This window comes from Doryrhamphus excisus, linkage group LG16 (assembly GCF_037039965.1).
Source record: "Doryrhamphus excisus strain RoL-2023G ecotype Guam linkage group LG16, RoL_Dexc_Guam_v1.1, whole genome shotgun sequence".
Lineage (NCBI taxonomy): Eukaryota > Metazoa > Chordata > Actinopteri > Syngnathiformes > Syngnathidae > Doryrhamphus > Doryrhamphus excisus.
This window is the reverse complement of record NC_136372.1, coordinates 13,673,927-13,688,348: the sequence shown is the minus strand read 5'-3', so window position 1 is coordinate 13,688,348 and position 14,422 is coordinate 13,673,927. Positions and strand designations below refer to the sequence as shown.

The following is a 14,422-nucleotide window of genomic DNA, read 5'->3' as shown; positions in this document are numbered from 1 at the left end:
CAATGAACAAATATGACTGGACAACCAAGTCTCAAAACGATGCAGGTGTGTTCTGAAATTGTCCAACAAACTACCAAAAAAAACTAAACAGAGAGACCAAATAAACCACTGTTATCATAATAACAATTTATCATAATAATGGATTAATATCTTAAATATGACATATTTCACTCTGATAAGTTGCAGAATTGGCATTTGTAACATGTATTTTCTCACATGCAATTCATACTGTCTGTCAAACGTTTGCAGCATTTCCTGAAATTCATTCAGTTCATTCATTCATTCATTTTCTACTGCTTATCCTCACGGAGGTCGCAAGGGTGCTGGAGCCTATCCCAGCTGTCTTTGGGGCGAGAGGCGGGGTACAAACTGGACTGGTCGCCAGCCAATCACAGGGCACATATAGACAAACAACCATTCACACTCACATTCATACCTATGGACAATTTGGAGTCGCCAATTAACCTAGCATGTTTTTGGAATGTGGGAGGAAACCGGAGAAAACCAAAGCATGCACGGGGTGAACATGCAAACTCCACACAGAGATGGCCGAGGGTGGAATTGAACTCAGGTCTCCTAGCTGTGTGGCCTGCAAGCTAACCACTCGTCCATGGATTCAGTTATTTTTTGTTATTTATTTGCAATAGATATGTTACACTTTCATTGTGTTCTTAAAAATTATTGATGCATTATTTTAGCCCAAGGTTACCATCCCATACCGGCCCATGCCTACTTGCAACCATCCTGTTGGAGGTCCTTGTTCTAAACCCTGATTGATGGCTGAATCTGTGATGAGTTGTGTCTCAGTACTTTAGTGTATGACTAAAAACGTACCTCCTCTCGTTGTCATCCAGGTGAGCAAACAGAACATTCTTGGAGATGGCCTTAGCCAAAGCGGTCATGGTCTTGTAGTCCTTTGGGATCACCTGTGTGGACAAAGCAGTGGTCACACACCCTGCAGTAAACTAACACAAATGTGGAACAGGTCACTGACTTCAAAGGTAGACTTGTGAGGTAATTAAAGAGTAGAGAACTGGCCAAAGCAGATATAGGAATAATCTACATGTGTGTCTGTATTTTGGGGAAAGACCATCTGTTCAAGGGGCCTGCCCTCAAATATTCATACGAGAGCTGAACTCATCCATAAAACATGCATTTTCATTTTCCGGGTGCAAGTTCATGCAGCCACATCAAAACACCCAAGCCTGTCCAAGGATGATGACGGTGATGGTCGCAGCGGAGCGGATGAGCTATATGGAAGTGAAAGCAACAGATGCCGCCACATGAAGACGACCACACCGCACCAAGGGCAGCATGCACACAAAGATCAAATCCTAGTGGGAAGAGGACGCATCGAGCTGAGAGCAGAGTGAGAAAACGCTGGCTGGGAAAAAAGCAAAGGGATAAAAACGATGTAGAATCGACAAACTGAATGATCCTTCACAATATCTAATAGCCGCTTTGGGGCTCGGAGTCTTATCTTTCATCTTGAAGGAGGCTGATCGAACATAAACAGAATCCTGTGCAGTATACTGTCTGCTTTACAGTCTATAACGGTACCACTGTATTTGTTTGTCAAATACAAGCCTGCACGGTCGGCAGGTAAACACTTTTGGCCTGGAAGTGCATGAAGTGATTTGATGTCATTTTACCAGAGCCGTCTAAGTGATTGCGCACATATTTGTGCGCTCTTGATTGCGTCTCAGATTATAGGGGAGAGATACTACAGAAAATGGGGGTGAAGTCAAGGGGGGCGGGCTCGTTGCCATGACACATGATGCATGGCAAGCACACATGACAGATGTGAGACGAGCGCGGTGACTGGGTTCCTTTTCTCGAAACGCTCATGGAGTTCATCTGAATGGTTTTGGATCTATGCGGGCTCACCTTGCGCACGTAGCTGACGGCGTCCTCTTCGGTGTAGACCTCGGCGCTCACCCCACCGCGACGGCGGCGGGCCTTGACGACCGGGTTGGGCGGCGGGGGAGAGACCTCATCGTCGTGCGAGTCTGACTGGCTGTTAGATTTCTGGCGTGCCATGATCTGCTTGCATTCTTCCTGTAAACACAAGAGGTTGCTCCAAGGTGAGGGAGTGACGGCGACAGACCAAACAGCCATAAAAAAAGACCAACGTGTGGTGGGAATCAAACAAGCGCTCCTTCCGAGAAGCTCACATAATGAATGATTCCTCACCAGGTCAAACAATCAAATCACATGATCAAATGACAACAGACATTTGGCTCTAGAGTGGTGAACGGGATTAAATACATCAAGTGGGAGGAGAGACACCTCTGGTTGAATGTTGTTTCAACCGCCAAATGCTCTGCAGGTACTGAATTATTGATCGCAAACTTGATTAACACATTAGCATGCAGGCGCGCTAATATGCGAGAGTGCTGGTAGACAGACGGCGCTGACGGGATGATCATTCGCTCAAACGCTGCCGGGAGAGCATCCTCTGCAGTGCGTACAAACACTCCTGCCTGGAACCAAACACGTTTGAAAAACCAAACATCTGACACCAGCAACTAGAGATGAGCAATATATTTTTTTCCAAACTAATAGAAATGGCTTTCTGCTTTGCAAGACCGATATGATATTGATAACTTATTTATATTTGCTTTTTAAAATTTAGATTTAAGTGTAGTTTGTGCATACATGGAGTTAAGAAGGTAAGAACAAATTTCAAGTGTACCTGATGATTTGTCCTAATGAAATATCATGACTATATCTCGCCTGAAGACAGCTGGGATAGGCTCCAGCAACCCCTCATGACCCTCGTGAGGATAAGCGGTAAAAAATGAAAGAATAATATGTAGTATTTTGTGTCTCCTCTCATTCTGTGTGGAAGTGGTAGTTTTCTTTCCCGATCCATTTGAAACACTCTCTTAAGTTTAGGATAAGTACAATACGGCTGAGTGTGATTGGCTGGCCACCAGTCCAGGGTGTACCCTGCCTCTCGCCTGAAGACAGCTGGGATAGGCTCCAGCACCCCCATTACCCTCATGAGGATAAGCGGTAGAAAATTAAAAAATAATATGTAGTATTGTGTGTCTCCTCTCATTCTGTGTGGAAGTGGTAGTTTTCTTCCCCGCTCCATTTGAAACACTCTCTTAAGTTTAGGATAAGTACAATACGGCTGACTGTGATTGGCTGGCAACCAGTCCAGGGTGTACCCTGCCTCTCGCCTGAAAACAGCTGGGATAGGCTCCAGTACCCCTGCGACCCTCGTGAGGAAAAGCAGTAAAAAATGAATGAATGAATGAATGAATTACTACAACATCAATACTATCAGGAGTCGTGCAAAGTGCACTATATTCAGACACATGGTTTGCTACGAAGTTCAGGAGAACCAGACTACAGAGCGAGAGGAGCCACCTGGAGTGGCCCAGTATGGTGCACTGTATTCGGGCACACGCTCCAAGCAGCTGGTGTGAAGGTCAGCAGCAAATGTTTTTCACTTCAAATGCCACAGCGCTCACGTGCATCAGGCAGTTTTGGGTGCTCAAAGGGTTTTTTTTCAACGTAGTGCAAATATATCTCATGATATTTCACTGGGACAAATCAACAGGTACAGTTCAAATCCCAATTACCTCCAGGTGTGCACAAACTGCACTTTAAAAAGTAGATATTATCGGTATCGTATCAGTCTTGAGAAGCACAAAGTTATCTGTATCGTTCGTTCGTTCATTCGTTTTCTACCACTTATCCTCACAAGGGTCGCGGGGGTGCTGGAGCCTATCCCAGCTGTCTTCGAGCGAGAGGCGGGATACACCCTGGACTGGTCACCAGCCAATCACAGGGCACATATAGACACACTCACATTCATACCTATGGACAATTTGGAGTCGCCAATTAACCTAGCATGTTTTTGGAATGTGGGAGAACATGCAAACTCCACACAGAGATGGCCAAGGGTGGAATCAAACTTAGGTCTCCTAGCTGTGTGGTCTGCGCGATAACCACTAGTCCGTTGTGCGGCCCTAAATATCTTATTATGTCTCCTATATTGGGTAATAGGAGTGTATAGGTGACTATAGGGGTGTTATTTCATGTCCAGAGGGCTCTAATTTGGGTCCTTTGAAATATTTGTAGCGGCTATCGCATCTACAGCCGACTGTGTTGCTTGGCTCTGTAGAACCATCCAAGATCACTCATGCTGGCAGGGGGGTAATACACTTTGGTACACGGTGGTTTGTGTGCAGGCCTCCTGGTACATAAGGGGATGTGGGAGGAAACCGGAGTACCCGGAGAAAACCCACGCATGCACGGGGAGAACATGCAAACTCCACACAGAGATGGCCAAGGGTGAAATTGAACCCTGGTCTACTAGCTGTGAAGTGTGCATTTTATCTGTATCGGTTTGAGAAAAAGATATCTCTATAACTTTTTTTTTACTTTATTTACAAAAACACGGTAAAATATTATCTTTTATAGAATATTTTAATAAACATTGTCATTACCTCGGTTAATTAAATGTGTGGCATAAATGAGTGATCTTTCACCTTCTACTTACCAAGTAAAATGATTATATTTTTGGCAGTTGAACAAGTTGTTCACTTGTATCAATGCTTGAGATCATGAAATTGCATTAGGAGTCGGACATTTTTTTTTCCTTCCAGTTTCACATTGACTTCAGACGCTCCTGCTCACACAATAGCAAATGTCAATACTTCACGAGAGAGCGAAAAGGCAAACCTCACAGATCAGCACTTCTTCTCGCTCAAAGCGGTGTGCTTCGATCGTTGCTGGCATTATGATGCAGCAAGTACCCCGACACTGATTTGGGGACAGAATAATGCACAAAACAAACCCGAGACCAACAAACTGGACAAATAAAATACTTTCTAATACCTTGGCTCATTACATTCTGAGGTTACAGTGATACCTGACTTGTGATCGTACAGCTCACATGTTTTTACTTGCGCAGCATCACCGCCTGGAAGGGAAGAAGAGCAAAACAAAAACATGCAAGCAGAAGAGCAGGATGCATGGTATTCGCATATTTATATCCTCATAAAAACTTCAGACAGTGCAGTAGCATCCTCAGCTGGCAACAAGTTCCCGCGCATGGATAGACATGACAAACATTAGCATCAAGAGGCTAACTAGTGTGTTTGCAGAGGTATTTACCATGGCAGGAGGAAGGGGGGGGCTGTTGTCAAAAGGCACCCAGCATCAAGTCGCTCACATCGCAGTGAGAGCGGGTCAAAGCGTGCAAGGGCACCGACACGCACGGGTCGCCATGTCATGCATGGCGGCACGCCACCTAGTTAGTTAGTTAAGTGTGTGTAAGCAAAGATCCGGATTAAAGAGACGGTTCAAACGCGACGCCTGCAATCCCCCCGAGGCACAGCGGCTCAGGACTACTGATGAAAACAGTGATCACAGCAAAAAAAAAAAAAAAGCCTGCCCACTCTCTCTCTCTCTTTCTCCCTCGCCCTCCCAGTGTCGCTCCCTCGCAAACACACAATCAGGTGGTACAATCAGCGGGCTCGGCTCGCTTCCCCTCTGTCACTATGACAACGGGGGCTCTGTGAGCATCCCGCCCGGGTTGATGCTGAGCCTGAGCGAGAAGCAACAGTCGCTCACTCTCTCTCTCTCGCTCTCTCACACACACTTGTTGTGACGCCTGTTGACAGATTTTCCCATCCTCTCTCTCTCTCTCTCTCTCTCTCTCTCTATCTCTGTCTCTCTCACTCACTCGCACGTCCACAGTGATTCATGTCACAGAATGAAAGTGACTCCTCTCCAAGTGGACTTCTGTTGTGACCAAATGGCAAGTATCATACACAGGCAAGTTTGGAAGTAGGCTTCCTGCTGATTGCAAGCCCCGCCTACACACTTAGGTCATCGTGCCAAGCATGAAGGAGGGACTTTGTGTGTGTGTGCCACAATAAGCCAGTATACTGTACTGGTCCAATAGTTGTGGCAAAACACACTGAGGCAGTGAAGTACATAGAATACAGTATTGTAGAGTATAATCATATGTTTATTTCATAATTTGGCTAGTCCTGCGACTTATGGTCAGGTGTGACTTATACTGACTTACCCAAAACACATTTTATAGACAATAATACAGAAAATGATGCAAAAATAATTAGAATTGACAAACTAAAAACAACATCACTTCTACTGAGTTTTATTAGGGGGGAAAAAAACACAAAACCAATTATTAACAAAATAAACACATTATATAGTAGGTGTGTGCAGCTGCACATGATAACCCGCACAGAAAGCTTTCTAGATCTTCCAGACTCTGTACTTCTTTCTGCAGTGTTTCCATGGACTTCCTGCTTCCGACCCAAACGTTTTGTTTAATTTACGTATATAGTGTCCAAGTTTACTGTGGGCAGGCAATCTGCAGCACATATCAGGAAGTCGGGATCGCATTAGCATCAGTCGAACTCGGTAAACCGAGTGTGCAGAGCCATAGAAAACGTGTTTCAGGGCTCACTTCCAAATGCGTAAACCTAATTAGCAGACGCTTTGGGATTGTTTAACACAAAAATACGATGCATAATTAATAATGTTTAAATGTTTATTGCAACATTGTTTGTACTGATAATGATAATTATCACTGATAATTACAGTGTGGTTTTTTTTCATCTTAGAATGAATGCGTTAGTATTTCCTATGGGACTATGGGATCTTTTTTCAAGGTACACCAGCGTCTACTTCATGGACTGTGTTTGATTTTTGCGGCTATATGAAAAAGCGTAACACAAAGAAAGCAAACATGAATACACCGCCTCCTTGGTGGAGGTAAAAAATCAATGCAATTCAAATGACCTACCAACTGCCTCCAAGCAACTCGGATGTATTTATCACTGTCGCATAAATGTAGCGCTTTGGCTTTCTACTCGTCCACTCCCAGAGTCTTCATCAGTGGCTGAAAGCCAGTTAGAGAGAGAGAGAGTCGAGGACCAATGTGTCAACAACTCACAAAAGCGCGTTACAAAAATGAGTCCTCCATTATGGAGAGAGAGAAAGAGAGAGAGAGAGAGAGAGAGGGAGTGAAGGCAGGTCAGAGATTAATCCAAAAGAATGAAGAGCAGGACAATAGACGCCACAAACGCAGTCAATCGCAAGCACAAAAGCTCAATCTAACGTCACGGTTATCAAACCATCATCCGCTCTAATTTCCACTCTTGTACGGATGATGAATCACATTAAAAACGGGCCTCTTTTGTTATGTCGGATCCGCGCCGATTTGCAACCAGTGAAAGTGCTGATAAACTTTCATCAAAACATCACCAACAACTACGAATCCACCAATCAGCCAAAAGAACATGCAAAAACAATCTCTTCCATGAAGTTCATTCCACATCGGAGCAAAGAAGAAATAATCAGGAGCTGTTACCTTCAGCATTGAACTGATGTACAGTTCCGTCTCCGCCGAGAGCGCCAACCCAAAGACAACACAGCGCTACACAAAGCACACAGGTAATGAAGCATGGAGAGTAGTCTGCTCATCACTCTGTTCCACCCCATTACAGCACCACAATGGACACAAACTCTGCTGGAGTTTTTTTTTTTTTTTTTTGGGGTGGTGGGGGGGTTGAGGTGAAGCGGTGGTGGGGGGGTTTATGTGCGTGTGTTTCATGGAGCACCAACCTCCTGGCGATGAAATGACATTCAGTCCCTTTGTGGGCTGCACACAGGCACACGCATTGTGACCACTGGATGTTGTCATGTGACTACTTGCTGGTGTGTTTGTTTCCAGCTATGCTTCAGGAGAGAGAGAGAGAGTCGCGGTGCAGTAGTCACTCGTTTATGTCGGCTAATCGGTTCCAGACTCGACCGTGATAGGTGAACTTCGGTGAAGTAGAATTCCCGATTTATAAATCGAAAAAGTTCATGGTTCTAGCTTCTAAATAGGCTTTTGAACATTATTAGAGCTCTCTAGACATGATATAACACCCCTATGGTCACCTTTACACCCTCATTACACAATACAACAGACATACTAAGAGAAAATAAGACACAAATAACATGTAGGCCACTGGTGCCCAAACTGGGCCCCATACTGAAAAATCTCCAGCTCAGCTTTGTGTTATGTATTACTAGTATGAACTTTGTCTTGTTACATTTTACCATTTTTATTCTAATACATTTTTTCATTTAATATGTTTTTATTCTGGTAATATTTTTAACTTTATTATCACAATTTAATAGCTTTTACCCAACCTATTTTTCCAAAAATTGCAATTTTATTCCTTGTTTTGTTTGTCATAATACAGTAGTACCACTTCTTATTCTCTTCTTCAATATTTAACCTTGATGCTATTTTTTATGCCAATATGAGAATACCAAATATCATCACAACATCTTTGAATGCGTTTTCTGAATGCTTTTTCTTTGTATTGTATTTCCTCTAGCCATTTGTATGCTTGAAAATGCTTCATTTAGGCAAAAAATATATGAAGTGTGATTAAATATGCATATTTATTGACTAAATATAAAATGAATTCAACCACAACAGTGATGATTGATTTTTGATAATGAGTGAGCGATGATGTAAATTGACATACCATACAAATATCCCACTAACGGCAATGAAAAGGTTAATAGGTGTCACACTCTTTGTCGCATGATTGCTGTATTCTTGTTTTTTTTCTGTTATTATCTTGCAGAATGACCTGCCCCTCCCGTGCATGTAGATAGTAGATTCTATTCCACGCTATTCATCAGTCTTTGTTGTCAACCTCCCAGTATTTGAATGTGACAGTGATTGACTGCTCGGGCAAACTGACCCTTTGCTTAAATATTTGGGTCTTTTTCTTCTGCTTCTGGATTTTTCCCCTGCTGCCTCTGTAATGTTTGTGTCTCACACAGACCGTAGATTAGCCAAGGAGGGATGTAACGGACAGCTGATGGAAGACAAAAAGGGGACCACCAGTGAGACGGGGGTCAGATATTTTTACCTGGAGAGGCCCAGGGGTGGGATACGGGGAGGAATGAGGGGGTGAGGCCTGGGTCACTGACATGATCATTTAAAAGCCTCCTATTATGCAGAATGGACTTTTGAATGATGTTATAATAGCAATACGTGTCCCAAGAGCAACAAACATAGGCTTCACTGCACATCTTAAAATAAAGATGGAAGCTCTGCCAAGTATCTGTCAGTAAGCTACAGAAGTAAAAACTGAGTTTATCATGGTTCCTTGCTATTTAGTCATTGGTGATGGCCTATTATTAGTAAAAGTATGCATATATAAGCAAATTTTATGTTTTTAAAGCATTAAAATGGCTTAATGTCGCTAGGCGTCAGTAATATTACACTGGAGGAGACAGTAGCCAACGCAGAAACTCCACAATGCTAACATTCATTCATTCATTTTCTACCGCTTATCCTCACGAGGGTCGCGGGGGTTCTGGAGCCTATTCCAGCTGTCTATGCACGAGAGGAGCCAATCACAAGGCACATACAGACAAACAACCATTCACACTCACATTCATACCTATGGACAATTTGGAGTCGCCAATTAACCTAGCATGTTTTTGGAATGTGGGAGGAAACCGCAGTCCTCGGAGAAAACCCACGCATGCACGGGTAGAACATGCAAACTCCACGCAGAGATGGCCGAGGGTGGAATTGAACTCGGGTCTCCTAGCTGTGAGGCCTGCGAGCTAACCATTCGTCCACTGTGCAGCCCCAATGCTAACATGTGAGTCTATATTATGTATTATTTCAATGTTATATTGGGTGATAGGGATGTAAAGGTGACTATAGGGGTGTTATTTTATGTCTAGAGGGCTCTTACAATGTTAAAAGACTAAATTTAGAAGATAATAAACATTCTGTTTTCCATGGTCTAATATATATGGAATGTTGGGTCCGGATTGTTGTATGTACACCCATCCACATCCATGCATCAACTTTATGAAGTTTAGGGTCATGTCGGGTTGAATTGCCCTCAAAATCAATAGGATCTTGCTGTGTTTGTAGAGGTGACTTTGAAGGGTCTACTGGTATAAGAGATTGGTTGCCATGGATCCTGCTGGCAGCTGAATGTGTGCTAACACCAGCAGGCCTGTCGTCGACCAAACGACAGGTGACTGACAGGCGGACGGATGTGATGTAATGCGGCATGTCCACCAACACACGCAGCTGACTGAGCACGGTTTGCATTTGTTTGAGCTGAAGTGATGAGAATTGTTACGTAACTTTGCACGATTTAAAAACCACTATTTAGCCTAGCGTAGCGTAGAAGTCGGGCATTTTTATTATCTACTTATTGGTGTTATTTCTCCCTTGTCACGGTTAATTAGGCTGCAAAAAGGGGAAATTACACATCTGGGCAAAGCGTTTGGGACGCCGGAAATGACACAGTTGACTCTTGTGATCAATCCATGTGACTAATTCGATAAAACATCTGCAGTGACAGCTGCCCGTTACAACAAACGAGCATCGTGTTTGCGTTTGGAAATTCCACCTAAGGACTTTTAGCTTCTGAATAGTATTCCAAACTGATGCCATTCCTAAATGAACGCTGACTGCACAACAGCATGAGCGGCTAGCCAGTGTGAGAGGACGACAGACGTCCGGGAAGATGCGGACGATGGAGAAAATAAATAAGGAATGAGCATGCAATGAGGACGAGAACGAGTACTGACTGGTACCCAGAGTGAGCGGAACATGCGAAGTGAGAGAGGGAACAAAGTTTTGTGTCTCAAGTGGCTCACTTAGGCGCTGGCTAGACTTTGGTCTAGCTTTCATCCACTGTTGCCGTGGTTACCGCCTCTTTTGCTGGAGGAGAAAAGGCTAAAACGGGGAAGTTGAGTCATATTTTACATTTCAGTTTATGTTTTCTTTTTATGTTGTGTTCCGCTCGAAAGATCCAGACAGAACACCTTTTAATGTCATTGAATACATTTGCACCACAGAAAAAACAAACAATCTCCTAACCTGGACTATTAGTACTAAACTAGTACCAAATTTCCTCCACTCATATAGACGCCCTACCACCAATCACTTGCAGGGTGTATCATCAATTTGAATGAAGAAACCCAGCCGGTATAATAGGACACTGCTCCATTCTAATACATGCCTTGCCCCAATTAACAGCAGCTTGAACAAATGAACGCCGTCCCTCAAATAGGCAGCTTTTTATCATCATATTCTTGAATATTATTAACATTTTTTTGTGGAAAAAGGGGATGCAAAATATTATGATTGCATTGATTATTGCATTATCCAGCTATTTTGGTGTTCAAATGATATTATGTATCTGAAAATGTAATGTATGTTCTGATCTCAACCCCTCAAATGTGAATATTTTGTTTTTTCTTTTTTGTGAAAGTGAATATTTTCTAATTTCCTTAATCATCCATGAAAGGAGACATGTTATCTTTGTGTTTTAGGCAAAACAAGATATTGCATGATGGACATTTTTGCCTTTGTTGTGATACCCAACCAGATTGGGTCTACAAGACGAAAAGTACCACAAAAAATTATATGACAATATATCGCAAAATACTAATTTTATTTCTACTAGGTTACACTCTGTGTGTATGCTATCAGCCCCGCCTCCGCCCACTGAGACAAATAGACTGTAAGACTGACAAAAAAGGCTCACTCTGTTGATGCACCATTGTCCCAGGCCTAGTGTCCACAAGACGTTTTTTTTTCGGAATGACACATGTTATTGAAATGATGTCATAATTCCCTCATATCATCCCATAATTATTGTGCACCCCTAATAATAACAAAAAGTGCATCTCAATATGCTTTCGGGGTTCACCAAAATCCAGTTTGGAGGTTCAATTAATCGTGATTTTGATTTTTGCCAAAATCGCACAGCCCTCATTGGAGGTCAACGCAGACGTTCCGATCCAATAAATATCACTTTCATCTCTTTGAACAAAAACATATCAAGTCAGTGGACTCTCACATGTTACACAAACACACAAAACACTGCATCAGCAGTAGAGCCTCCTACTGTACGTCAGATGTCCTTCTTAAAGCCTGAGGCTCAGCCTGGATGCTAGTTTGACACTCACAGTGTAAAGAGTAGAGCCTGTTGGGTTGTTTTTAAATCATCTTATGATGCACTCATGAGCAAAGCACAGCCAAAAGCACATCGATGACAACAGTATGGTGTGTGTGTTTGTGCTGTGTGCCTTGGGGAATGTCCTTTAGTGTTCTTACATGACTTCAGAGAATAACAAAATCGTAGATTTCCTGTAATAATAAGACCCCTGTTTGCTATTTTTACCCATGATAAAACTACATGGGAGGCTACTAATTTATGTTAATAATATATTAGCTATATAAAAAAATACTTTTTTGGAATGATATTGCAAAAGATTAGACGTGCTAACAAAACAATTGTGTATCAAGGTGATTTAAGTGATGTTAAATATTAATGTATCAATTTCATTCATCATTTATAATTATTTCCTTTGTTTTCTGCATGTATTATCTGCATAAATTATTCCCAATATTATCTTCTATTAAAGTTTTGTGTGTGGTAATTGGATTCCTCACATTTTTTTACATTTGTAATCATCATGAAATATATATTCACAATAATATTTTGTATTATTATTATTATTATTACTTTTCTGACAGTGAAGCATCCACAAGACCCAGAGAGTTACTTGATCAATAAACAATTTTTCTTACAATGACTTCCTTTTTAATCAAATTCTATACATGGTATTCATTCAAATGACATTATTATTATTAAAATTATTTTTATTAATATTATATTGACTTTTCTCATAGTGAAGCATCTACAAGACCAACTAAGAGTTACTTGACAAGTGCTAAAACCCAAGAATTATTCTTATTATTTACTTCGCTGACCAATTAAATGTTTTTTTTTTTCATTAATCAAGCCAAACGAGTGTGTTTTTCCATGTTGTTACAAGCGTCGACTAATCAAGCACCACATGACAAACAAAGATACAGGACGGGAAATAGAACGACACTAAAAAAATGTTACACACACAAGAATCCACAAAGCAAAAGGAGAACTGAGCCTGCAAGAACCACTGCAAGACTTTTAAGTATAGAGACATGGATAGAAGTCACGACACAACAATGTAGCCTCACATTCTAAACACAAAACTGTTTTTTTTTGTCTGTTTGTTTGTTTCTCACCAACCTTCTCCAGCTTTTCAAAATGCTCACGCAGGAACTTCATAGGACGCTCGGGCTTAGCGATGCAGAGGTTCACAATGCACTCTTTGAGGATCTGCTGGATGTTGTGCTTCTGCACAAAAATTTCACAGCCCTTCAAACTCTCGTCTTCATCCAGAGTGGAGGAGGAGGAGGTGGCCATCTTATCTTTTATCTCTGTGGTAGAAAACAGGGTGGACCATGAGAGGAGGGGAGGAATAAAGCAGAATCCAGACGATGGGGGGGTGGATGGACAGAAAAGTGGATGCTGCAGGCTGAAGGGGAAACACAAAAATAGAGCAGGAGGAGCAAAAATGGATTCATACGGTATGGTAAAGTGGCGCAGTGGGAGGTGAAGGTGATGGGACTTGATTTTACTAGTAGTACTAGCTTTACTACTACTCCTAGCCATGTTTGACCTCCCACAACAGCGTGGTGGTATTAGATTAAAGACTATTCCTGTGCAAAAGACACATAAGCCATGGGGGGGATCCAGACACAATTGCAGTAAATCCACTTAATTAGGTACACCTGCACAATCTATTGAGATCCATTATAGAGTCCTTGCTGCTACATAAGGTACTGTGATGCAGCTCAACAACAATAATAAACGTTTTATTGCGTTATAGAATTCCAATCACGAGTCTAAACAAATCAAAATGTATGCAAGCAATAAACACAATGCTAGGAAAGGATGTCTCATAGCAAGCCAAGACAGGTGAAAGCGAAAACTATGACACTTCCTGATAGGGACAATCGTAATTACGGTATAATACATCGGTAATAGTTTTATTGCCATTTCACGTCAAAACAGGTGAAAACAAACCCGAAAAAGAGGGCACCTGTTCCGGGTGACTTCAGTGGCGAGCTAACGTGAGTTAACGTTAGCTTAAAGCCCAAACCAAAACACAACCAAGGCAAACGACTGCGGCTAATAAGACACTACATAAGAGGCCTTCCCTTGCCATTCGGTGTCCATTTTCTTTTAAAAATCACAATATGTAATCGGTACTGTCGTTGCTGTCCCTACCGTTGTTTTGTGGGGAGGATGCTGTAATAAATATAATTGTTGGAGGTAGGCGAGATGCCCGCTGGTCTATGGCTGGTTAGCTTGGATGCTGCGTTCAACCTCGGCTGGGGCTGCGTCAGTGCCGATGACGTCAATCTGTCATTTCAGCCGCAACGATGCCTGCGGGATGTTTCCAAATGGAACATTTTCGTTAAATACGTTAAAATACCAATTTTTCCCTTAAATCAGAACGTTTAATGCAAATGAGTTTATGAAAAAGCTAT

General features: G+C 42.2%; 1 protein-coding gene across 3 annotated transcripts in view; it reads right to left on the bottom strand.

The window, feature by feature from the left end:
• Window positions 1–14,322, bottom strand: part of prkar1b (protein kinase, cAMP-dependent, regulatory, type I, beta) — a 59,201-nt gene extending 44,879 nt beyond the window's left edge. The window contains exons 1-4 of one of the 3 annotated variants that reach the window (XM_058048354.2): window positions 14,160–14,303; window positions 13,116–13,306; window positions 1,888–2,058; window positions 835–926 (exon numbers count right to left, since the gene is read on the bottom strand). In XM_058048354.2, coding sequence (XP_057904337.1) covers window positions 835–926; window positions 1,888–2,058; window positions 13,116–13,292 — 440 coding nt within the window. In that variant the 5' untranslated portion in view covers window positions 13,293–13,306; window positions 14,160–14,303. Of the gene's footprint in view, window positions 1–834; window positions 927–1,887; window positions 2,059–7,363; window positions 7,515–13,115; window positions 13,307–14,159 lie in introns of those variants that run through there. The other 2 variants (XM_058048357.2, XM_058048355.2) reach the window with 2 other exon arrangements.
• Window positions 14,323–14,422: the final 100 nt, after the last annotated feature.